A 25033-nucleotide genomic window follows, 5' to 3' on the forward strand; every position below is an offset into this window, starting at 1 on the left:
CAATCCTTGTACCAAACCCGGAAGCTTCAATTAGTGCAGAACATGGCTGCGAGATTGGTTGCTGGATGTTACAGGGCAGACCACGTAACACCTATCTTGAAAGATTTCCATTGGCTGCCTATTCGCTTCCAGACCCAATACAAGGTGTTGGTAGTTACCTATAAAGCCCCAAATGGCTTGGGCCCAGGGTACTTGAAGGACCGCCTCTCCCCATATAATCCGTCCCGCACACTCAGGTCAGCCAGGAAGAATTTGCTGAGGGTCCCAACTGCGCAATATGCGGTGACCTCGCAAAGGGCCTTTTCCATCTCGGCCCCAAAATTGTGAAACAACCTTCCCAACGAGCTCCGTTCCACCACCTCCCTGGATCTTTTTAAGAAAAATTTGAAGACCTTTTTCTTTTATCAAGCTTTCCCCCCATGAGTTGTGATATTTCCTTTCCCCCTATTTTGCAATTGTTTCTCGTAATGTTTCATGGATTTAACTCAGCTGGCTGTGTAATAGTTTTTAATATGATATTTTTATATATATTTTCCTATGTATGTATTTTGATGTTGAAATTTTAATTTGTATGCCGCTTTGATCATCGCGGAAAAGCGGGCCAAAAATAAATTATTATTATTATTATTATTATTATTATTATTATTATTATCCTGTCTACAAGCTTTCTAATTCAACATTGGCAGCTGGAGAACAGCCACCATCCTACCTGAGGATAGGGTCCTTGGTTTAATGGTGGAGAATCAATCTTGCTATGCTTGCCCTTCAATATCTGCTGCTTGAGGTGGTTGCCTTCCCTATGAGAGATCCAGCTCTGCTGGTCAAGAACAGGTGAAAAGGATTTAACTGATAGATCACGAAAGGTCACACAGTAGGCTACCTCTCAGGCAGGTAGGGTCCAAACAATTGTATTTGCCATATATGGCATATTTACTGTAACTGCTCTGAATATATTGTATAGAATACATTTCATTTTTTGTTGTACTATACCTTCATGTTGTACCCACCATATGTAAGCCACCCTTTAATGAGGTTTTCATGGCAAGATCTCTTTGAGGGAGAGTTGCCGTTGCCATTGCCTTTGCCTTTCTCTGAGGCTGAGGGAGTGTGAAGTGTCCAAGGTCATCCAGTGGGTTTCCATGGGTGAGTGGGGATTCAAATGCTGGTCTCCAAAGACATAGTCCAACATTCACACCACTATACCACACTTGCTCCCATATATCCCATATATTCTGTTTGTTTGTTTTGTTTTCATTTTTACAATTCTAAACTGAAGATATACCTTGACTCCAGAAGTCATCTTGGAGCCAAAGGGGCTAAAGAGATCAGTATTATATGCCAGCATGGGGGCGTAGCGTACTCATGCCAGCCGCTCCCATGCCAATGTCACACCGCATGGCCAACCACACAGTGGGGGGCATCATGGTGCTCTGTTGGTGCAGCGTTTAAACTTGCTGCACCAAAGGAACACCGAAAAGCTGCTGCCACCGCAGCAAGGACGCCCTTTCTGTGGCGCAAAAACCTGCTTTTTGTGGTTTCTTTTTGCTCTGAGGAAAGGCCAGATTGGGGCTGCGGCATGCGGTTGCCACAGTCTCGATCTGGTGTTCCCAGGGGCAGCACACAGCAGCCCCTCAAGGGCCATCTGTTGAGCCCCAAAGTTCCTGGAAATAGCTCTTCTGTTATCATTTTGTAACCTAGGCCCCATTCAGACTCACCTTTTTGCGCTGGGTAGAACTGGGCAGATTCGGTCCCCCCCCCCCCCCCCGAATCCCTCTGGAAGCAAGTGACCAATACCTCAATCAGGGTATTTTAACCCTGAATGCCCTTTTAGCTCCTTTTGGCTGCCGCTATTATTTCATATGTGAACATATGTGTTTTAAAGTTGCCTTTTTGCAGATATGATTAGCATCAGTATTAGTCTATGCAGTCCAGCTGAACTCAGCAGAATTGTTTGTTCCCTGCTACTTTGAATAGTGATCCATCCATTCAGCCCATTGCAATTGCCAGACTGTGAACCCTTCCTGAAATTTCAGGTTGAAAATATTCAGATCGAGCTTTCATAATACTTTCACTTTTGTGAAAATGAAGGATTTCATGGCTAGCATCCATAGTTTCTGGTGTTTTGGGGGAGGCTATGTAGCTGTGTTCTGGAAGAGTTTACTCCTGATGTTTTGTCAGTATCTGTGGCTGGCATCTTTCTCTGAAGATGTCAGCCACAGATGCTGGTGAAATGTCAGGAATAAACTCTTCCAGAACACAGCCACATAGCCTGAAAACCCACCCAACCCAAAAAAAAATCACTTTTCTTTCCATCTTTTTGATAATATTTTCACAATTGGATTCTGATAAATATCTCCAAATTTACAGCTATCAAATCTCAGAGCCTTGTTTTGAATGAACACCTCCCTGCTAAAAATCATTAACACCTCCCCCTTCCCTGACCCCGCAAGATCTAGTATAGTCTGTCTGATGCAACTTGCAAGAAACAATTCAAAAAGCAGTTTGGCAGCTCTGGACAAAAAGTCCTATATTGTAATGGGCCCAATATATCTTGAAAGTATTTCCCCATGCTCAATCTCCAGCCCTGTCCATTGTGTTTCTTCACTGAAATTCTTTCTCTATGGGAAGAGTCATTGCCTGGAAATAATGGAAAGCTTGACTGAGAAGTACATATTGTTTCAAACTGACAATCTTTTTGAAATTGAGAGTGTCTGACTGAGAGGAGTGCCCATTAATGCTTTTTAAAAAAATTAAACATATTGTATGTTGCTTTGCTTATAGGGAAAAAAGGGAACAATTCTGTTTGCAGGGAAAACGTTGCAAGGTTCTTTCTTTTATTTGTTGTCCTTTCATTCTCCATTCTCAGGGGACAAGAAAAAGGAGCTGTAAATCATTTCCTGTCCCTCTATAAAGCAGAATGGAAGGATATAAAACACCAACCAAGAATGCAAGAAGATGGAGTGATGTGGACGTTGCTGCTATAGTAAAAGACAAAAAATGGGGGAGGAAAAAAGGGAAGGGGGTTCCTTGTTGAGGAGAATTCAGCACTAAAATAGGTAGTGGGTTTGGCATGAGTAATCATGGTCTCCACTGGCTCTCTCTGTGGAATCCTATTGTTGCTTCCAGGACACCCTTGTGCCTTCAGAGATGGGAGACATTCATTGCTGTGAACAAGTTCAGAAAGGGAAAAGGCTGTGAAGAACCTTTTGCAATACACACTCATCTAAAACCTTCAGCCAAGACATAAATTGGAAAGGATAGCAGGAAGCATCAGTAAGTTGCAGGGAATTTCCTGGCCAGTGCTCTTTGAGGAAACTTCAGTTTGATGGCACCACGCAAACTGTCTTTAGCTGTCATCCTGGCAGCTTCTCTCTTGATGTCTTCCAGTAGCTCCAACACTGGAGAGGGTGAGTTTCTCTTCAAGAATCTCCCAAAAGAATTTCTCAGCTCTGTAATATTTCAGGCCCACTTCCAAATGCTTGCTCATTCTGTTCTGTTATAAAGAGGCATAAAGATGCTGTGAAAATATATCTTTCAGAACATAGTTCATGGCATACAAGTGCTATATATTGCAGGGGGGAAATAATCGTTTTACTGATTCCTTAACAGTTAAGAAGAAACACCATGTCTTTTTCAAGTACCTTTTTATGTAAGCACTACAACTGAAAAGTAAGGCTTATGAGGATTTTTTCATATTGGTCTCTCTTAAAATCAGAACCCTAACACGAATGATCTGCTTTTAGGGCAACCCATATTACAAATGTTAGTAGCTACTGATTTGATCTGGTTGCATTATAATATAATGTTCTTTGCTTTTAAAGATAGTCATAATTTGATCTCCACTTTCCTTGAATTCCTGAAAAGCAAATTACAGGTTTTAGAATAAATAATAACACTGTTATTAAAATATCTTCTTTGAAATCTTGTTTGTGTTGGAAGTCAGTGTGTAAAGAATCACTTTGAACTAGCCAGTTTTGTTAATGCATAAACTAGTATTTGTTTATTGTAAGAAATTTCAGAGTAAGGTTTGTGCCTGTAGGTTATCAGAGAGCCTTGCTTTTAATAGAAGCATTTCGAAATGAGAGAAAAAAATATTTGGAAATATTTGTTAGATAGCTTTCTTGGTCTATGGGAATGTAAACATTCAAGCTTTCTTGAGGAACAAGGATGAAACAGGAGCAACTAAGGTGATTTAAAGTTTAATTCTCTTCCAATAATTTTTTTTTCTCTTTAAACCACTCCTTATCAGTTTATCAGTTGAATGGAATATCAGTATTCAAAGAACGCACAGTGATAGAGTGGTCAAAACAGAACAAAACAAAAAAGAGAGTGACCTCTCCTCTGCTTGTTACTATTCAGGAAACTAAAAATAGGGTTGGATTGTGTTTCATTGTAATTATGTGGTCTTAATTCATGACTAACAGGTCTCATTGATTTCAATAGGATGTAAAGTCCATGAATGAAGTCTACATTCAGACACGTTAAGGGAATCTATATTGCAACTTTCATAGAAGCTTTCCCTTACTTTTTGTGAAAGTTGGTATTCGAAAATCACAACAGCTGTTTGGAGAGAGACCCCTTAACAGAGGATCCTAAATCCATTTACTTGCAAATAAATAACAAGTAACATTGAAAAAAGGAATCCAGATCAGAGGATTTGAGCATCTAAAGAATCTTCAGTTAAATTTTGAAGAGTGTGTGTGTGTGTGTGTGTGTGTGTGTGTGTGTGTGTGTGTGAGAGAGAGAGAGAGAGAGAGAGAGAGAGAGAGAGAGAGAGAGAGAGAGAATGAATCAATAATAGCATATCATAAAGAGGGTGGGGGCTGCAGCAAACAATAAAACCAGATAGTGACAATTAGAAATACCAGCATTTAGAACTGGAGTCGACAGCACATGATTCCATCAGCCCTGGCCAGTATTTTTAGTAGGATGGGATGATAGGAGTTGCTGTTCAGCTATATTTGGAGGGTGAAAGATTTTTCCCATCTCTGCATTAGAGGATAATGTTCCTATACCATGGACACTTGTACAGACAAAAAAAAGGGGGAACTTAAGATGGTGAATTTAGTCATCAATGGAAAACTGTAGTTCTTACTGTTCTAAAGCTATGAAAGGCACAGGAATCCTGTGCTCTGCGGCATCTGTTCTCCTTCCATCAGTTTAGCACACTCATGTCCTTGTCCACGTTTTCTCAGTGCATGCTTTTGTTCAAGAGTCCCTGCTGGCACTGTCCTCTCTCTTCCCATAAATTAACTGCTGCTTCTCAGCAGTTTTACTGACAGATTGGCACTCACAAAGCCTTGGCTCCTTTCAACAAAGCTCTGGGAATGTGAAAATGGGAGTGTTTGTGGTCCCACCATTTTATATGTAAGCAACGTAACACTGATCCACTCACGTCTAGGCATAACACCTCTATCTAAATAAAAATTGACAGTAAATAGAGACAGAAACACAATAATAATTTTCTCAATCCTTGGGTGGAGGGCATATATAATGGGAAAAGATTTCTTCTATGTCTTTGTTGAAATTCTGGATTTATTTATGACCGATTTAAGAAGAGCAAACATTGCACCTCCTGAAAATATTTCATAGTATATATAAACTGAGAAATAATTGTTTTCTTGTCATAGAGCAGCTTTTGGATATTTTTAAATGCCCAAAGCATCCATGCATAACCTGTGGATTTGTCCAGAAGTAGCAGAGCTGTATGTCCACAAACAAGTATCTTCCCACATTACACCTGTTAGTCCTTCCCTTCTGCTCTGACCCAGTTAAGTGCTTAGTGTGTCCATGTGCAACATCCTTGTTTTACTAAGTCATTTTTAGGTGACTTCACCTTACATTATTGCACAGGATTTGGGTTTGTAACCTTCAAATATCTTTGGAAAGTATTTTGCTAATTCAGTCAGAAAGCAGTTCCATTTTCTTCAGTCACTGATTCTATCAATTATTGACTATAAATCAAACAGGATTTCAAAAAATGAGCTGGAATAGTACTTGCTCTTTGGTGCTCCCCCTCCAATTCTTCTCCCTCCCTCCCTTCTTTCTATATTTCTTTTCCTATTTAGGTCTCACTACTTAATCTCATTTATATGATATAGATAAGGCATCTACTTAGCCATTATTTTCTAAAAATTATTCTGCACTAAAATTAGATTTTGATATACATTAATCAACCACCAAAAGGAGCAAGCTAATTTGTCTTCCTTTTAAGCCACCCAAAGGCTAATGATTCTGCCCTGAATTTAATTTATGCTTCTTTCAAGCCAATAACCTCAGTGGCATTTCAAAAGACAATTTGTATATAAGGACCTTCAGTGGAACCAGACTCTGTGATGCTTCAGTTAAGAACAATAATCAATCAGCCAAAAGATGCTTAATATCTGTCGGATGCATGCACAATTTCTGAAAGGCCACAGCTAATCAGTGCTCCATGCGTTTTTTCCATTGGTTCTAAAGACTAGTGCTTTTTTTTCTCCTATCATCATTTAATGGAAAGCACTCCACCTGGTTTAAAAATCATAGTTGATATGGAATATGGAATTAAGATTTCCTATTAATCCAATGTAATGACTTCTTTTTAGCATTAGACTACAGAGAGTTTGAACTGCTGCTTGACCATGGAAACCCACTAGGTTACCTTAAGCAAGTCACACTCTTTCAGCCTCAGAAAGAGGCAAAGGCAAATCTGCCTCTGAACAAATCTTTCCAGTCCTTTTTGACAACAGTGTGATAGGTTCGCCTTAGGGTCACCATAAATTAGAAATGTCTTGAAGGCACATAATAACATTTAAGCTAGCCCAATCAATGCCAGTTTAAAATTCTCAAATAACTTCATTAGTTGATTTAATGTGGTTAATTATATAGCAACAATTATTATTGTTGTATATATACCGTATATATTGGCCTGCAGTGATAGTGGGCTAGTTTAGTCTGATAACACCAGTCATCAGAGATAAGGAGAATCTGCCACCATTTGGATAGCCAAGTATCCTATTTTAATTGAGGACAATCATTTGAAAGGTTATCTAGGGAGATCATTTTGAAGCAAATAAAATAATAAGAAAGGAGAACAGGAACACTGAATTCCTCCCCCACCCCCACCCCAAATTGTTAGTATCTGGACAGTAGTGTAAAAGAAAGGAATAAAAAGTAATCTGGTTACAGTGTTTCGCGCTATTGAACTTCTATGTAAACAGAACTGCACTTTATTGTTGTGTGCCTTCAAGTTGTTTCCTACTAATGGTGACTCTAAGATGACCCTATCACAGGATTTTCAGGGGTTCAGATTGTACGACTCACTCAAGGTCCTCAGTGGATTTCCATGGCCGAGAAGGGAATCAAACCCTGATTTCTATATTCCTAGTCTTATGCTCAAACCTAGTCATCATGCTGGCTCTCAAATTGTACTTATTGCTGTTATATTTGCATCTACAGATCAAAATCAATTGGTGCGGTTCAATTCTCCTTCTTCTGGCAAATCTTTTAAAAAATGTTTTGCTGATGTATCCCCTACTTTTTTGGCATAGACACCAACAGGGAATTGTGAAGCTGTACGTAACTTCTAAAAAAAAGTAACTACTGGATAAACTGATTTGTATAAATTGTCTTATTTGAAATGAAGCTTAGAAAACCAAACTTTATCTGTAAAGTAGGTCATTTCCTCCCTCGCATACACACACTTCATCACTTCATGTTGATGTAATCAAGAATACGACATGGTCTAAATATGTCCTCCTCAACTCTTCTCCCAACCATTCTGCAACTCAAGAAGCCTCTGTTTAAAGGCTTCCAAAGAAAGAGACTCCACTACTCTCAGATGGTGTGTTCCACTATCAAACAGCTCTTACTGTCAGGAAGCTCTTCCTAATGTTTGGTGAAACGTCTTTTCCTGTAGGTTGCATCCATTGCTCTGTGTCTCAGGAGTGGTACAAAGCACCAGGAAGAGGCGGCCAGGAGCTGCCTCTCGTTGCTGCGTAGCAGCGCCACAGCAACCATACTGCGTGGTGCTGCTACACAAAAAAAGGACCACTAAAAAGTGGCACCTTTTTGTGCCGCCACAAATAGCTTGCAGCAGTGTGAGCATGTTGCTGCTGCATGGCTCCATTTGGATGCCACGCAGCAGTGTCATCATTGCTGCACACACCGTCTATTCAGCACCAGACAGTGAGGACTCCCTCATCACATGCGAGGGGTGAGGGGCGTGTGGGCGGGGTGCCCCTTGCATGTGATGAAGGTGCCTTTCGGAGCTGGTATGTACTGAGCCCTAGTTTCTGGAACAGCAGAAAACAAGCTTGCTCCATCCTCAACATGACATGAGTATGTTGACCAAAAAAGATACAGAGAGATAAAAATAAATGGTTGGCATTATCTAGACTTTCTACTCTCACTAATTACTTTATACAAGTTTTGTCACATCTTTACTTCCAATATCATCATTCATATCCAATTGTTACAATAAATCATGCATGTACTGGGGAAAAGAATACTCGTTTCCATTTTTTATACTCTACTAAAATCAAGTAGAATTTGTTCCCTGTCATTATTTGGCTTCTTGTGCATTCTTCATTGAAACTAAAATGCTAAATTAGTTAAAGGCACATACAGTATGGTATCTAGAATGAGAGGAGGCTGCGCTAGGGATATACAACAGAGAGTAGATGACCTTTCAATATCCTTGGCAATGGCCAAGTAGGTCTCAGTGAGAGAAGGGGTTCTAAGATAGCAGAGAAGACTCTTTAGCAGCAAAGGTAAGAAAAACTCCAAATATGCAGCAGATTTGTGATGTCTAGTTTGGCTTGGCTTGTATTGATTTTATGCTTCAGACCACAGAATCAGGTTTGCTAATCCTGCCATTGTTATGTCTTTCACTCACAATATTCTTATATCCCTTTCTTCTGCAATGAAAGAAAGCTAGTGTTATTTACATCTGCCAAACCGATAAACTTGGATAAGTAGCAACAACTGGTATTTTAGGCATTGTAAACTGATGATAGTTTCCAATTGGGAAATATGATCCTATGTATACAAGTAGGGCTTTCCCATTGTTGGCAATTGCAAAGGAAAGAGTCCAGTGAAGACACATCCAGCTCATTTAGTTCTCAATAGGAATTCGTTCTGTCTATATGTGAGTTCTGATTTGCAGCCAATGTGTTTGATTTGGTCTCTAATAACAACAGGTGCACAAAAATCATCAGCAGTTTTATATATGCAATCAATTTGTATTCCAAATGTTTCACAATAAATAAAAGTTATTCATCTCAATTGGAAAGCTCTCTCTCTCTCTCTCTCTCTCTCTCTCTCTCTGTGTGTGTGTGTGTGTGTGTGTGTAAAACCATTCTAGTATAGGCCTCCTCTCCCTTTAACAAACAACAATTTTAATATGTCTATAGAAATCAATGAGACCATCATCTGCACCAAGGATCTGATTGAAGTGGAAATCCCAAGTATATTTTTCCTGTCCAGGAATCCTCCAATATTAGTAAGTTCCTTCTTTCATAATTTTAAATGAGTAAATCCATTTCAAAATGAGATCATTCCTTCTCAATATTTAAAGAAACTTGTTGGAAAAAAGTTCTCAAGTAAAAAATCCTTAAGGGGGCAGGATCCAAATTAGCTCAGTGAGGACTGACATTCTCAGTCTAATTGGTTTCAGGAGAATTAAATGGAATCAATATAATGTCCTGGAAGTGGACATAACTAATTGGGTGAAACCCTGCACAGGAGCATTCTATACTGCAGCATTATATTTCAGTTTTCACTTATTTTGTTTTTGAATACTGGATTATTTTAACTTGTTGTTGTTGTTGTTGTTGTGTGCTTTCAAGTCATTTCTGACTTATGGCAACCCTAACGTGAACCTATCATGGGGTTTTCTGAGGCTGAGAGTATGTGACTCGCCTAAGGTCACCCAGTGGGTTTCCATGGTCAAGAGTGGAAATGAACCCTGATATTCAAAACTGTAGTCCAATGCTCAAACCACTACAATTTGACAAACCAAGGGAGGCTTTCAGCAAATGGGCAATGATTTCTGACACCCATGGTGAGAAGCACCACCACCAGCAAACTGTGCATGACAGCTTTTTTCCCCACACTGCCTGTTTAATTTTTACATTCTCCATGAATTTTCAGTAGCAATGGTTACAACTGCCAGCTCCAACTTATTATGAATGCAAATATACCAGTTCATTTTTTACAGCTGTCTGCTGGCTTTAATATTCTTGACTAAAATACAGATTCAAAAAGTGGACCTTGGGAAACTGTGGTTGAAATTTATTGACTGTTATGTGGCTGTTAAAGGCACAGGTTCCCCAGGCAAGGAAAAGTGGCATTCTTAGCATACAGTAATGCCATACTTTCAAGCAGAGCTCGGAAGCAGCTAGTTACTTGTTATTAATTACTTTCCCCTATAATGATGGTGAAACTATACATTACAGTGAGCTTAGCTATCCTCTAAGGTTTGGTTCTAGAACCCCCCGGGGATATCAAAATTCATGGATGTCCGAGTGCCATTAAATACAGTGGCATAGTGAAATTGTGTCCCTTATATAAAATAGCAAAATCAAGGTTTGCTTTTTGGAATTTATATTATTTCTAAACATATTTTCAAACCATGGATGGTTGAATCTGTGGATACAGAATTCAAGGATATGGAAGGCCAGTTATACGTTATGACCTAAATCTAACTAATTTTTTTTTAAGACTAAATCAACCTTTTTATCAACAGGAATTTGGTAAATCAACACCTATGTAAGTTCCACTGATTCAATGACTCTACTGTAGTTGAGATTATCAGATGTAGACCAGTGGTTTTAACTGGAGTTTGCAACACTGGCCATGCTTTTCTAGAAATGGTAGTTTAAAAATACAATGTTTTGAAGTTATATCTGCAATTTTAGAAAGTAACATTACTTTTTTGTGGTGTAACTGTAGCTCTGTAATTACTGTTAGTTATCCATGTATGGCATCTGAAATGATGGAAGAAGAATATTATATGGTTCAGTTTCAGGTTCATTCTGCATCTTGTGCTTCTACCTCATAATGTCTTGTAACTGTTGAGTGATATGGATGGGAAGAGAGTGTATTTTCCACCGGAAGACAACAGATTGTAGTATTCAGAAGATTTTATAAAGTAATTAAGAGAAAATTATTTTAACTACTCTGAGATCTGGAAAAATGTAGAGTAACCTTTTAATATAAAATCTAACTATAATGGTAACTATTTTTGCAGCTCTTGAAACTGTAATTTTATGCTTTTTAAGTGTAACTCCATGCTTTGTTTTCAATGAAAGAACAGATTTTATGACCCAGGATATATTAATTGGGTTGTTTAATTATAAATATGATGTTGTTGACTATTTCACTGGAAAAAAATTGAAAAAAGGTAAAACATTTTTTGCAGATTTCTGATTTGCATCTCAATGACCCAGAATGTCATGGCACTGAAGTAGGAAACCTCTATGTGTTCAGGATTAAGACCAACTTCACAGACTGTGGAACACAAATGGTAATAGGCAAAAAATATTGCTGCGGTTTCTTTGTGATTTCTTGTATGCCACATTTGTTTATTACTTCTGTTTAAAAGTAACATTCCAGACCTGTGCCTACAATGAACATACCACTCCAGTTTAGGGGTGTTGGTCTAATCTTTAGTGCAAAAATAGTGAAGTTTGATACTAGTAACTGCCACAGTTCAGTGTTATGAAATTCTGGGATTTGTAGATTTGTGAGATATTTAACCTTCTCTGTCAGAGAGCTCTGCTGCCACAACAAACTATGAATTCCAGAATTCCATAGCATTGACTCTTGGCTGTTAAAGTGGTGTCAAACTGCATTATTTCTGCAGTGCAAAATTAGACCCTTGATTCTATCCTTTTCTCTTCAAACTGGAAGAGCTGAAAGTGGACTCATTTAGCACTTGTGCCAAGTCTGGATGTGTGTTTCATGGACTCTTGGCAAAACCTGATCTTGTGCTAGCACAAGGCTGGTCACAACTTTGTCTTTCCTGATGTTTTTGGCATGCAGCTCCCTTATCCCCTTTCCACTGGCTATGTCTTCTAGGGCAGCTGGAAACTGTAGGCCAAAAACATCTGGAGTGCTACAGTTGTCCACTTCTGCTCTTGCTAGCTGAGGAGCAAATCTTCTCATTTTCAAAGTGCAATTCAGACAGAATCTAATGTTACCAGTGTCACTGTGTTACTATTAGGGGCATGAAAAATATTCTCATTTAGAATTTGTACAGAAAAAAAACATTTCTGGACAAAAAGCAATGCTTGGCACAAGCATATTTTATACAAAAAGGTGCTTCTTATGCAAATGAAGTTTTCATCCAAAATGTTATTGAATGTTACAATTTTTTTTTAAAGTGGGCAAAATGCTAATAAACTAGATTCCGGGGGGAGGGGGGGCTTGTGATTTTTGTTTCATTCTTTAGTAACTTTTATTTTTCCTCCTGGAGAACCTGAGACTTACTGTGTTGTTGCTTTTTAATGTTTTTTAGGATTCAGATGGTTATTATATAATTTTCCTCAACACTATTCAGAACAATTTCTCTGATGTAATCACTAGAACTTTCATCAATATTACATTTGCCTGCCGATACCCTATTAATTACATGGTACAGCAACCTAATGGCGAAAATAAAATCAGTGTTGATATCAGGTAAGACCATTCTTGTTTTTCTTTATGTTGACATTTTATAGCCTGGAGTAAGGCCACTTGAGAGGCATCTGCATCAGCTTGATGTAATCATTTTACTAAGTACACTAATGAAATTGTGGGGTTAGTGTAAGTGTAACCATCTGAGATGGTTTCCTTGAGAAGTCTGGGCCTATCAAATATTTTTCTCATGTCATCTTACTGGGAAAAGCAGCTCAAGATTACTTTCTGTGCCTTGTACAGTCCAGATGTTAAAAGTACTAGGGGAAAAAAGGATACTATCTATAGTAGTGCATTTGTGGTCCTCTAGATGTTGCTGGACTCCACCTCCCAGCAGTCCCTGCCTGCATGGGCACTGATGAAACATGATGCAAAAACAATAGTTCATCATATCTGAAGGGCTACAAGTTCCCCATGTCACAATCTAGAATTACTACATTCTTTGCAGCCTGATCTTAAATGTTTGTCTATTAAACTGTTCCATTGGTGTAATAATTCTAATTTATATAGCTGATCCATAACTTGGCCTAGATTAACATACATTTTTATCAGTGTATGATTACACCCTCAAATTTCTTGAGGGATGCAGGAACTCTTGGGGCCCTTGCAAAAACAGCCTTGGTGAGAAGGATGAAGTGAAAAGAACATACATAACTCATTGTGTCATATAGTCACCATGACAATTGTATTATTTCTGCAGCTTTGTTTATTTGTGATGTACATCTCTGTCTCTTGTTCAATAGGTCCATTACACTGAACACTGAAGATGGGAACTTCTCTGTGTCCATGATGCTGTACAAGGACCAACATTTTGAAGACATGTGGACTACTATCCCTTTTCTGACTCTAGAGGACAACATATTTGTCAAAGTTAAAATGGTACCTGTCTGGTATTACTGAGCCCTCAAAGAAGCTGGGATTCAAAGTACTTCATAGGTAGCAATGAAAAGGCAATTTTGTCTTACCAGGTGTAAGATAAGATTCATAAGAAGAAAAACAAAAAAGAAAGGGGGGAGATTTTGGGGCTATCTATACTTATATTCTCTCACATGTATTTGGAAGGTCCATGAAGTATATGTCAAAAAATCATTGAAAAAGAAATTCATATCAGAAGTGACATCATGTGGAGGAGGCCAGTGGAATTAAGGAGGTAACTTGCCTTTCTGGCATGAAGGACAAAACAAGAGACTAGGGGTTGAAAACCAGTTTCTAAACCAGAGAATTCACATTCATTGGAGGGCCCTAACTTTACTTTTTTCAGCTCTATATGCTCTTCTTTTAACTTAGGTGTTTTCACCTAAGCTCATTGTGCCTCTCTATCTTTTATAGTATCTGTTTAGTCTGACTGGCATCCTCTTGATGAATTATGATGCCATGAATTATCATTTATCTATTGGCATAATACCATCCCCAGTCACTTTTTTGTTGCTGTTGCAGAAGTTGGAATTTTGTTCCAATTATGCAAAGCCAATATCACCCCCCTCAACTCACCTTGTAAACAGCACAGCCCATCCCCACATGACCTTTCTATGTTGCTGCAGAACAAGGAGATGAGCAGGAACATGGGCAGCAATGTTCCTATAGCTGGATGCACCATAAGAAGCATCTACTGAGATTTCCAAGGGCTCCAAGAAGGTCTGTGCAGAGCATCTCCTTGTAGCACAGCCAGCTGCTGGAGACATTCCTACTAATCCCCCTGTACTCCAATAACATGGAAATGGCTCTGTTGGGGGAACTGTACAAGAGAGTTTGGGGGCTAACATTGGGAGACGTAGCCACAGAGACATAGGTGCATGATCTCCTGAAGCAGGATCTCACTCTCTGTTTGGTTTATGGTAATTAGTTTTGGAAGTTATTAAGTTTTCCTCCCCACCCCAACCCTCATTGAAAAATGCTCTCAAGTCAATCCACTGAGTCTTGCTTATAAAAGAGAGATGGGGAGAGAGGACTCAAATGAAAAGGAGGACAAAGAAGGACACTAGTTTGCATAAATTTAGCTTATGTTAATTCATGTGCATGGGAGCAAATTTAGAAATAGAACTGAAAGAGAAATGTGCCACAACTCACCATAGTGGGAAACATGGTAGTTTTAAAGAAATCATTATTGGATGTCCATTTTCTCATGCAAATGGTTTGTCAGTGGGTGTTTCTTTGGTATATATAACTCTGATATTTGAGGAGACAAATGAGTTTGCAAGTACATTTACACACACCATATTCTCTCATAAAAAGATGTAAAGGAATCTAGTAGCACATTTCAGCACTATGGAGAAGAACTTTCTAGAATAACCTTTTGTGGACATAGTCCACTTCATCAGATCTTTGCCTTAGTCAGGATAATTTCCAATCTGAATCTATGTTCTTGGCTTGTTGATTAAATTATATGTATTCCTTTATCTCTACTACAAGTCCAAAAGCTAGTACTGAGTGTCCATTTAGACACACAACTATTACTTTAAAAATGCTTGTGTGCCTGCTCAGGTGCTGACTCTTATGGGCAATATCAAAATCCCCGGTCTGGTATCTTAGTCTCTTTTATCTTTAAACCCGGTTTAAACTGGATATCACTTCAAAGAGAGGATACCTTCAAAGACAGCACTGTCCTCTGTACACTCTATTAAAAAGAGTAAGGAGATGGCAACTGCTTCATGGTGTTTGCTCCTAGAATGTGATACTCAAGAGTACCTGTGATCTGTGATGGCTGATAGACCTAACCTCTGTGAATCTATTTAACACTTTTGAAAAGCCATTTCAGAGCTCTGCTGTGACTTCACAGGCTCTTTTATCTTTAAATCAGTCTTGAATGATAGTGTTCAAATGATAGTGTTCAAAGCTTACATAGCTTTGATCATTACAATATTTTGTAGTAGGTGGTGCTGTAATACAGCCAGGACTCATAGGGTCAGACTGCTGGTTAGCAAGAACAATGAGGTCATTCATTTGCCACTCAGTTCAGATTTTCCAATTTACAGAATCTTATATAGAATCATAGATCTGTAAGGGGTTGCATGGGCTGTCTAGGCCTATAAATACAGGAATACACAACAAAAGATGCCCAGCCAATCTCTCTTTAAAGATCTCCAAATATGGAGAGTCCATCACCCTCTAAGACAGTCTATTCCACTGCTGAACAGCTCTTACAGGAAAAAAGTTCTTCCTAATATTTAGGTAAAATCTCTTTTCTTGTGATTTGAATCTAGTGTTCTAGTCTCTAAAGAAGCAGAAAACAAGCTATCTTTTGCATGAGATTCTTTCAGATATTTAAAGATGGCGATCATGTCCCCTCTCAGTCTTATCTTCTACAAGCTTAAGCATACCCAGTTCCCTAAATTATTCCTCATAAGGCTTGGTATTTTGAGTTGGCTTGGTCTTGTATGAGCAGTTAAGACTCAGTCACTTCATAAAAGACATGCTTCTGATGGAGATGGAAACTATGGAGATTATAACACGGGCTTTTATCCTATAGTTTTCCCGATGTGATAAATGCATGTTTAACTTTAAAGATGGGTCTTACCATATTTTCCCATCTGCAGCCCATTTGTAACCCATGCTTGTCCCATAGCTTTTCAAGCACAGGATTTTCCCATGTTTGAAAAGCTGTGGGATAAGCCTGGGTTGCAGCTGGGCTGCAAATGGGTGAATGCAGTAAGATCCATTCTTAAAGTTAAACACATATTTATGCTGTTGGGAAAATGATGGTATAAAAGCCCGTGTAAAAATCTCCTGTTATAACTGATTTGTTGACTTCAAGAGTGTTCTCTCTGGTTCTGGGCAAAGACACTCCTGTTCTGTTCAAGAACACATTCTTATCTATTGATGAACTATACATTTCTAACCACTTTTGTGATTACACAGGCATTCAAGGACTGATCTTCTTGAGCACTGTTAAATCATAACAGCATCCATTACATCATAAGCATATTAACAAGCATCTATTATAAGCATTATGGAACAAATACCTATTTTAGCATAGACTTACCAGTACCAGCATATATCAGCATGTTTGAACAGATTATCAGTCTATCAGGAACAGTGTAGCCTTAGCCTGAGACAAAAATAATACATAATTCTATCTGCTATTCATAACTTTGCACCTGTTTTATAAGAGAAAGCTTTCCTTTAATTTTGTCTCTTGAGTAAATTAAAATCAGTCTAAGAGTGTGTGTCCTGGGATTCACTCAGTGCATACATGTGCCTACCAAAAGTATGAGATTTTCTGAAATACTGTTGTCTGTGGGAGACTTTCATTGTTGTGGTGGGTAGCAGTCTTTCCTCAGCTATATATATTAGATACCAATGTTATGTATTAATAGTGATTTTTACAAATTCCAATTTGTGTATGCTGTTTCTCTGTTTTGTCAGGTTCCAGGTAACTTCATCATTAGACTTGAAAACTGCTGGTCTACCCCAACAAATGATCCTGTCCATGTTGTTCAGTATTCCTTTATTAAGAAGAGGTTGGTGTCCCACCATCTAAATTTCTGGGCAATTCCAGAAATATGTGACATATTACCACAGAGGATTTCCTCTGGTCTTCCTTCCTTTCTTACATTTCTGTAAGCAGGGTAAACAATTTATTTGCACTGTGCTGCATTTTCTTTTCTTTTTCTCATTTTTCTACAGTGATGGTGCTAAGATGGTACAGGACTTTACCTCTCTGACATGTTTCTTCCATGATTGTAATTTAAAAAAAAACAGATATACCAGACTGTGAATATTGATACTTTGAGAGGAACATGAGCCAGAATAATTAAGTTAATGGAGAGAGACAACGTACTTGTACAGTAGGCTAGCTATCAACAGTTTGGAGTGTCCACAGCTAGCCCTGTATTATATAAGTCAATGGCAGCATGGGTATGCATGTGTACCAAAGTGGACGTGCACATGTCACTGTCCATAGATTTATATGGACTTGAGAACCAAATCCTTACTGATATACAAGGCTGAGTATAGTTAACCACATATCAAGCACAGGGGGAAGAGTGGACAAAACTCCAGTATATGTAGGGTATGATTGGACATGAATGTGGGCACAACCTTTTGGAGGCATGGCATGGAATGACATCTAGAAACAGGCTAGCTCAGCATTCCTGGAACTATTGGTCTGTTCCAGGAGCTCTCATACTTTGATCCATACCAAATGTTTTGTCATCTATGAATGAACCAACATTCTTATAATTTACAAGGCATCAGATCAGATGGAAAATTTGTTTTAGATTGTTCTACACACGTCTGTTTTCAAAGTATGTAATTACGTGAGTATCCCACTTGTAGCCTGAAATGTTACAGTTTGAACCAGGTTTACTATTTCATCTACATAAGAAACTCTGCACATCAGTATGTGCCAAGGTACTCTATAAGGAAAGGACTAGGAGTGTAGCTCTCCAGATGCTGTTGCACTGTACTCCCATCTTTTTCTCACCACAGCTATGGTGACTAGGGCTGATAGTAGTTGCAGTCCAACAATATCTGGAGACCCACTCATTCCCTGCCATAAAAAGATAAAGAGATTACCAGGTCTGGCTTGTTTCACTCTTCACTCACTCATTCCAGCTCAGATGAGTCTGGTGTTTACTGGATCCATTGTGGTGATCAGGTTTTTTAGAGGGGCCTCACACTGTTCCTCCATTTGAAGAAATTCCTCTCAATGTGGTCATGTTTTCATTATTTGTGTTTCTGTGCAGTTGTCCACAAACTGTAAAAGATGAAACTCTGTCAGTAATAAGAAATGGAGAAGGAGAAGAAGCAATGTTTAGGATCCAAATGTTCAAATTTGTTGGCATCACATTCAATCATGTTTTCTTACACTGCACAGTTCAGATTTGTCATAGTACAGCCGATACTTGCAAACCGGTAAGTTGATAAATATGGAGCCACATATTAATATGTATGCTGGTAATATCTGGATTTTGGTACTTTCCCCTAGCACTGAAAAAGTCAGTAGTGAAGAAGAAACTAAATTTTCTTACTCGCCTGCTAAAAGATTTACTTAATTGATTTTATTTTCTCTACCAATTAGGATATTATGCATCAAACATTAATTTGTTATCCCAAATGCATTACAATGATCAACCATGACTTTAAAATTCATTATCTGAATTCTCACAGTGTAGCTTTTGAGTAACAATAAACATTTAATGAAGCATTAGTCCATTAGTGGTGTTCAATAGTGGTTGAATGATTTTTTTAAAAAAAATTAATACTGTAACAAAATTATGATTTTTATAAAATTTCCTGTATAGTATAACTTTAGTAATTTATCTTAAATTATTTAGTGATAGTGTGGTAGCATTAACACTAGTACTTCTAAAGCATTGTCCACAGCCTTTTCCTCTCAGGTCTTCCACTAGACAGATTAAAGAGGGGGGGGGGGAGAAAAGTCAGAAGAGAGGAGGAAAGAAGAAGAAGAGAAGAACAGCAATTTGAAATGGAGTGGGGAATGAAAGGCAAAGAATCCCCAAATCCCGAAAGGGTTTCTGAAGGGAGAACTTTAGAGAAGGAGAAGGCTCAAAGTAGAGAATTGACTTGATAAGGTGTGGTAGACAGGGAATGGTTTCTGTGCCTGGCATTATCTATTATTTTATTTATTCCTATCCTGCCTTCATCCCATTGCTGGAACCTCAAGTGGCTCACAACATGGCTAAAAATAAGTAGGCTATCATGTTGAAATATAACACAATGGATAATCTTATTAAAACAAGCAACCAATTTAAAACAATTTTAACAACACATGGATTAGGCCACAAAAGTGCAGCACATCCCATTAAAAGGCTATTTTTCAGCAGTGAGTCAGTTGTCAAGAGTTTAATAGAGTTTTTCAAAAAGTTATTTCTTCCAACAGAAAGATAACACATAGAGAAAAGTAATGCTACAATACAGGAACAGTCACCAAAAAGGTCTCTTAGCCTCATTTCCTGGTTGACCTTGGGGGATAAGGCAATGAAGGAGATTGTGAAGGAATTCCAATTTACTGCCAGTATGGGAGCCTTTGTGGATTCCCTTCCATCCTTATTTTTTAAGCTTGCAGCTGATCAAGGGAAGTCTGGGAGAGGTTTTGGGAGGAAAACAATGTGAGCACCACTTTTCCCAATTTCTGAATCATCCTACCCTTTCAAACACATAACATCACAGGAAAACATCTGAAGGCGCTTCATGGCAGTTTAACTAGATGACCTTTACTGGCAATCTACTAAAATATTATCTTGGTAATTGAGACAGAATTTTCAAATGGATGCAGCACAATATCCTGCTCCTTAAAAGGTGTTTTGTACTTGAATCATGGACCATAGGTAGGTGACAGTGGAGCATAAGCTTCACTCTCTCCAGGTTTTTTAAAAAAGAAAATAGATGTGTTTACCTTAGCAGTAAGTGCAGTTGTAGAGATGAAGCTTCACAGAAAGAATTATTTTTCTATCAAAAACATAATTAGATTGACAGAAAAAGCAAGGTCAGGTTGAAACCAGGAGTCAGTGAGACACTTTGGAAGGAGGCTGCTATAAAATCAAATACTAACTCCACATAGCTGGTAAAACTCTTCAGGCCAATGTGATAAACAATAGCAGGGAGTTTCCAACTCCAATGCAGGAAGAAAACTTTTATGGAGGAGTAATGATTCCAAAATGGTGAGTCATGTCCCATAAGCAGATCATAGTGAATTTTCTAGCTAGGTCACTCTGAAGTCATTGCTCACTTAATAAAAGTAGAGCTGCCTAAAAAATAGAGAACATAATACAGGTTGAAAATCCCTTATCTAGAATTCCAAAATCCAAAATTCTCCAAAATCCAAAATTGTCAACATGGGTGGCTGAGCTAGTGACACTTTTGTTTACTGATGGTTCAGTGTACACAAACTTTGTTTCATGCATAAAATTATTTAAAATGTATATAAAATTATCTTTAGGCTATGTGTCTGAGGTGTATACAAAACATAAATGAATTTTATGTTTAGATTTGGGTCCCATCTCCACAATATCTTATTATGTATATGCAAATATTCCAAAATCTGGAAAAATCCAAAATCCAAAACCATTCTGGTCCCCAGCATTTCAGATAACGGAGATTCAACCTGTATGTCAATTTACTTTGTGGCATGTAGGAAAGCACCATAATATTCTTACTGATTTCCATGTTTTTGAGTTGTTTCTCCTGCAATACCTTCCAGCTCCTCAATTCTTTCTCTTTCTTTCTCCCACTCCCTTCCCTCCCTACCTCCACTGCAGTCACACCATCATTTTTTGTTCCCTTACTGCATTTCTTTGGTCATTTCACAGACTGCAATGAAATAGCAAATTACACATCCGTTCTAAGAGTCCGGATAGTGTATTCAGAAAGTTTATGTTTGGGCAATAACATATGCACATAGTGTAACTGGAAAACATTGCTAAAACATAACATTTTATTTTAATTTGTGAGATGAAATAACTAGTCTTTCAATAGTCATATGGGATTTTACTCCAATTATTTGTACTAGTCTATACTCTCACATGGCATATATGCATTTATTGGGTGACATTTTTTCTAGAACTGTACAGATGATGATAATCTAATCAGAAAGAAAAGAGAAGTCACACCTTTTTCTAATCACATGGTGTCATATGGACCTATCAAACGAAAGCTGATAGGTAATGAAGAAACTGGTATAAGTAAGTAATTAATGTACACGTGCTTTAAAATAAAATCCCTCAAACTGACCCCTAGTAAAGAATACTTTTCTCTTTTTACAATGTATTAACTCTATCATCTATCTATCTATCATCTATCTATCTATCTATCTATCTATCTATCTATCTATCATCCATCCATCCATCCATCCATCCATCCATCCATCCATCCATTGTCTGATGTGGCCCTACAACAAATATGATGCTTCTGTTCAAAATTCTAATATCTGAGTTCCATTGGAACACAGTCCCACCCCTAGTTTTCCTTTTCTACTCCAATGCTTATGCAACATTTTGTAACCATGGGTGAAACAAAACCAGTATTTCTTCAGCATTTGTTGGTTGGAACTCAGTTTTCGTTGTACTGTATAGTTTGGATTACCAGTTCCCTTCTGATGAGTCTGTGGGGTGGGTGTGGATGAGTGGTGTTGAACATGGATTGGGCCATCCTTGAAAACCTTAAATTACTTCATCAGTATCTGTGGGCAACTTTCCATCTCTCATAACTTTTAAAAATAGCTTCTCAATGTATACAAGTTACTTTTTTCTGAATATTTCTATTTTTCCTTCAACCTCCTCTCCCATCCACTCTATCTCTCTCTCTTTCTCTCTTTTGCATGTGCATTTCACCACAAACCTGAAACCATTTCATTCATAAATGGAAAGTTATATGGATGTGATTACAAAAATTTCATGTTTCAGGAATCAGCATACCCCATACCTTCACTTTTCCCCCCTCTCTCAATGAGATTTGTTTTCCAAAGTCTTGTCTATCATTGTTGCCTTTTTGGAACCTATTTCAGTTTGTCCACATCCTTAAGTCTGGTGCCCAGAACTAAGTGCAATGCCCACTGATAATTATTACACTAAGGTGCCATTTTCTTAATGGATTAAAGTGTAAGCAAATGAGAAGGTGTTCACTGTCCATTCTCACTAAAACAAAACCCTTGGTGGGAAGTTATCAAATGCACTGTCTAATAGTATGAAGAATAAGCACAGACTTTACATCAAGAAGTTGTTGGAGCTGAAGCATTGACCATATTGGATAAGATTCATGAGGCTGAAGTCCACCTTTGGAAAGACCACAGACTTTTCATCCCCCTTTTTTTCTTACATGCATATCTCTGCAGATTCCAGATTCAGGGGTATCTCAGTGACTTAGTACCTGAAGAGACAGGCCAAAATAAAGCTGCTTCGGGTCATTTGAGGTATTTTATTTAAATGCTGCATGTGTCCTAAGAGGCCGGAAGTTTCACCAAAACCATGCTCCAGTCCTAAGGACTGAAGTGCAGCTTTGGCGCAGCTTCTGGCCTCTTAAGATGTGTGTGTCATTTAAACAGCATACCTTCAAAGTGACCTGAAGCAGTTTTATTTTGGCCTATCTGTTCAGGGCCTTAGGCCCGATCCAGACAGGCCTATAGTGCACCCTTGTCACGTGCTAGGGATTGGCTGAGGGCGCACTGCCCATACGTGTCTCACCCCTAGCACGTGACGAGGGCGTCAAAATGGCAGCACCTTGTACAGATGGGCACCACCATTTTGACACAATGGACGCCTCGCACCATAATGACATCTTGAGTGCACAGTTGGCGCGCTGCAGCATCATTATGGCGCTGCAAAAAGAACCCGCGTTTTGTGAGGGAGCCGCACGGTTTTTCCGCTGTGGTTTCCTCATGGAACAAAACAAGGCGCAGGAAGACCACCCTTTTTGGGCGGTCTCTACCTCGCCTTAGTTAGACTGGAAACAGCATCTGATGGTGATGCTGAAGCAGCCAAGTAGAATATGTTGGACTAAAATGGATGATCAATGGTCTAACTAATGTAGCTCCATGCTTTTGTTATGAGTGTTTAAGATCAATGTATTCACCTTCTCTGCCATCTGTCCAAGTGAAATTCATCTTTCTGCTTTGTTAAGATAACATGTACAGTAAATATAATTCAGTTTTGATTCTTTAAAGTTAGATTCATTGGTAAAGTGTTCATTTTTTTTTTTTTAAACTGCTATCCTCTCTTTCAGATAAAGGAAGATTTTCACCACTAGAAATGTTGGTCCTTGGTGGGCTTCTACTGGCTGTTTTAGTGATTACAGGAGTTTTGGGAAACCTTTTGCTTCATTCAAGAAGGACATACCCTGCTATGCAAGCACAGCTGACAATGTCCCGTTTCCACCATTCTGAAATACCACAACATTGAACAGTTACCCAATAGTATCACAGAATCAACCCACATTCCAGCAACTGAATTGTATTGTACTTTATAAACATTAATTTGCATACGTTTGTATTTTTTTCTTCATTTTCATCTCACAGGCCTAGGTTAGTAAGGATATTTATCACCATTTGTAAATCAAGCTTACCAAAAGTGAGATGGAAGACTAAATAATAAATTTAAGTGATCCTATAATACGTTGTTGAGTAGGGCCATGTGTGATCTGAACAGTGTTTTTATGTACAAAAAAGGACATACATCTGGAGAAGTTTACACATGTGATTTTGCTTCAGTTTACACATCTGGAAAGCATTATTTCCCTACAAAAGCATGTTGAGTAAAAAAATTGTCATGATACTTGAAGTAGTCTTATTGCACTTCTGTGATAAAGATGATGAAACTTTTTTTTCTAGAATAAAGGTCTATTTTCTAACAGAATTTGCTTCCAAAGAAATAATCAAGTGTTGTTTTTTTTTTAAAGTGTGAAAACCTAAACAATTGAAGGATATGGTTCAGTGTTTATATATTGTGTTCACAAATAGGGCTCTTCAAGGTAAGCTCAAGACATTTTGCAGCTTGACGTGGAACAACAAATGGTGCCCTCACCTGCTCAGATCAAGCTGCACATTACCTAAAGGTGTACATGTCATTGGTACATGAGGTGGAAAATCTTCATTTTCACTTGGAGTCACTCTGTCCATTTTAAAAACTTTTAGCTTGTAAGGTCCAACAGAGAGTTAGTGCATGGAAGAGTAATTACTTTTATCTATAAGTGTCACATTTATTAAAAATATGCTGTATTTGAAAATGTTACATAAGGACTTCAAAAGATGGCACATGTACTGTACAAAGTTTTGAATCTACAGTATCCATGGTGTAGTGGTTTCTGCATAGGACTACAACTCTGGAGACCAAATCCCCACTCAAGCATAAAAACCCACAGGGTGACCTTGGGCAAGTCACACTCTCTCAGCCTCAGAGGACGGCAATGACAACCTCCCTCTGAAGAAACATGCCAAGAAAACCATATGATAGGTTCATCTTAGGGTAGCCATAAATCAAAATCAACTTGGAGAATCACATCATCAACAACAACAACATCTGAAATTACTGGAATAAAATGCTTCTCATATTTTATGCTTGAGCAGATATGACCTTGTTTGAAAAATCAAACTACCATATGAAATTATGAGTTCATTCTGACTGACTAAAAGCTGTAAGAAGTATCAGGATTTTCTGTGCCTGGAAAACAGGACTTGGTGTGGTTGCTCTCACCCCAGCATCCAATCCTGCCACAAGCATACTGGGGTTTTTTGATCTTACTGACATGGTGTGAATAGATTAGATTTCCTTCTCTCTCTGGAAAGGGTGGGAAAGGGTGCATTTCAGTCCATGTCATCATTCCTGGGAATGCTCAGGATAGGAAAGGAATCAAGAAAAGGAAGCCAGATGGGGAATTTACCCTAGCTGTTTCAGAAGCTTCTGTACATTTCAAGTGAACATTCTTC

General features: G+C 38.4%; 1 protein-coding gene and 1 long non-coding RNA gene across 2 annotated transcripts; one reads left to right on the forward strand and one right to left on the reverse strand.

Moving 5' to 3' along the window:
* Positions 1 to 2541: 2541 nt before the first annotated feature.
* On the reverse strand, positions 2542 to 20070 carry LOC149311029 (uncharacterized). Its single transcript, XR_016281602.1, has 3 exons — positions 20015 to 20070; positions 18172 to 18352; positions 2542 to 3493 (listed from the first exon to the last, which is right to left on the reverse strand). It is a non-coding gene; the product is annotated as an uncharacterized LOC149311029 (long non-coding RNA).
* On the forward strand, positions 3326 to 23564 carry LOC149311030 (pancreatic secretory granule membrane major glycoprotein GP2-like). Its single transcript, XM_089528448.1, has 9 exons — positions 3326 to 3407; positions 9393 to 9481; positions 11402 to 11506; positions 12500 to 12660; positions 13401 to 13536; positions 17020 to 17114; positions 18342 to 18510; positions 21179 to 21299; positions 23335 to 23564. Exons 1-9 carry the CDS (start codon positions 3326 to 3328, stop codon positions 23508 to 23510), a joined length of 1134 nt encoding a protein of 377 aa, XP_089384574.1. The 3' UTR covers positions 23511 to 23564.
* Positions 23565 to 25033: the final 1469 nt, after the last annotated feature.

This window comes from Sceloporus occidentalis, unplaced genomic scaffold, assembly GCF_023333645.1.
Source record: "Sceloporus occidentalis isolate IW3139 unplaced genomic scaffold, rSceOcc1.0.p SCAF_6, whole genome shotgun sequence".
NCBI classification, from domain to species: domain Eukaryota; kingdom Metazoa; phylum Chordata; class Lepidosauria; order Squamata; family Phrynosomatidae; genus Sceloporus; species Sceloporus occidentalis.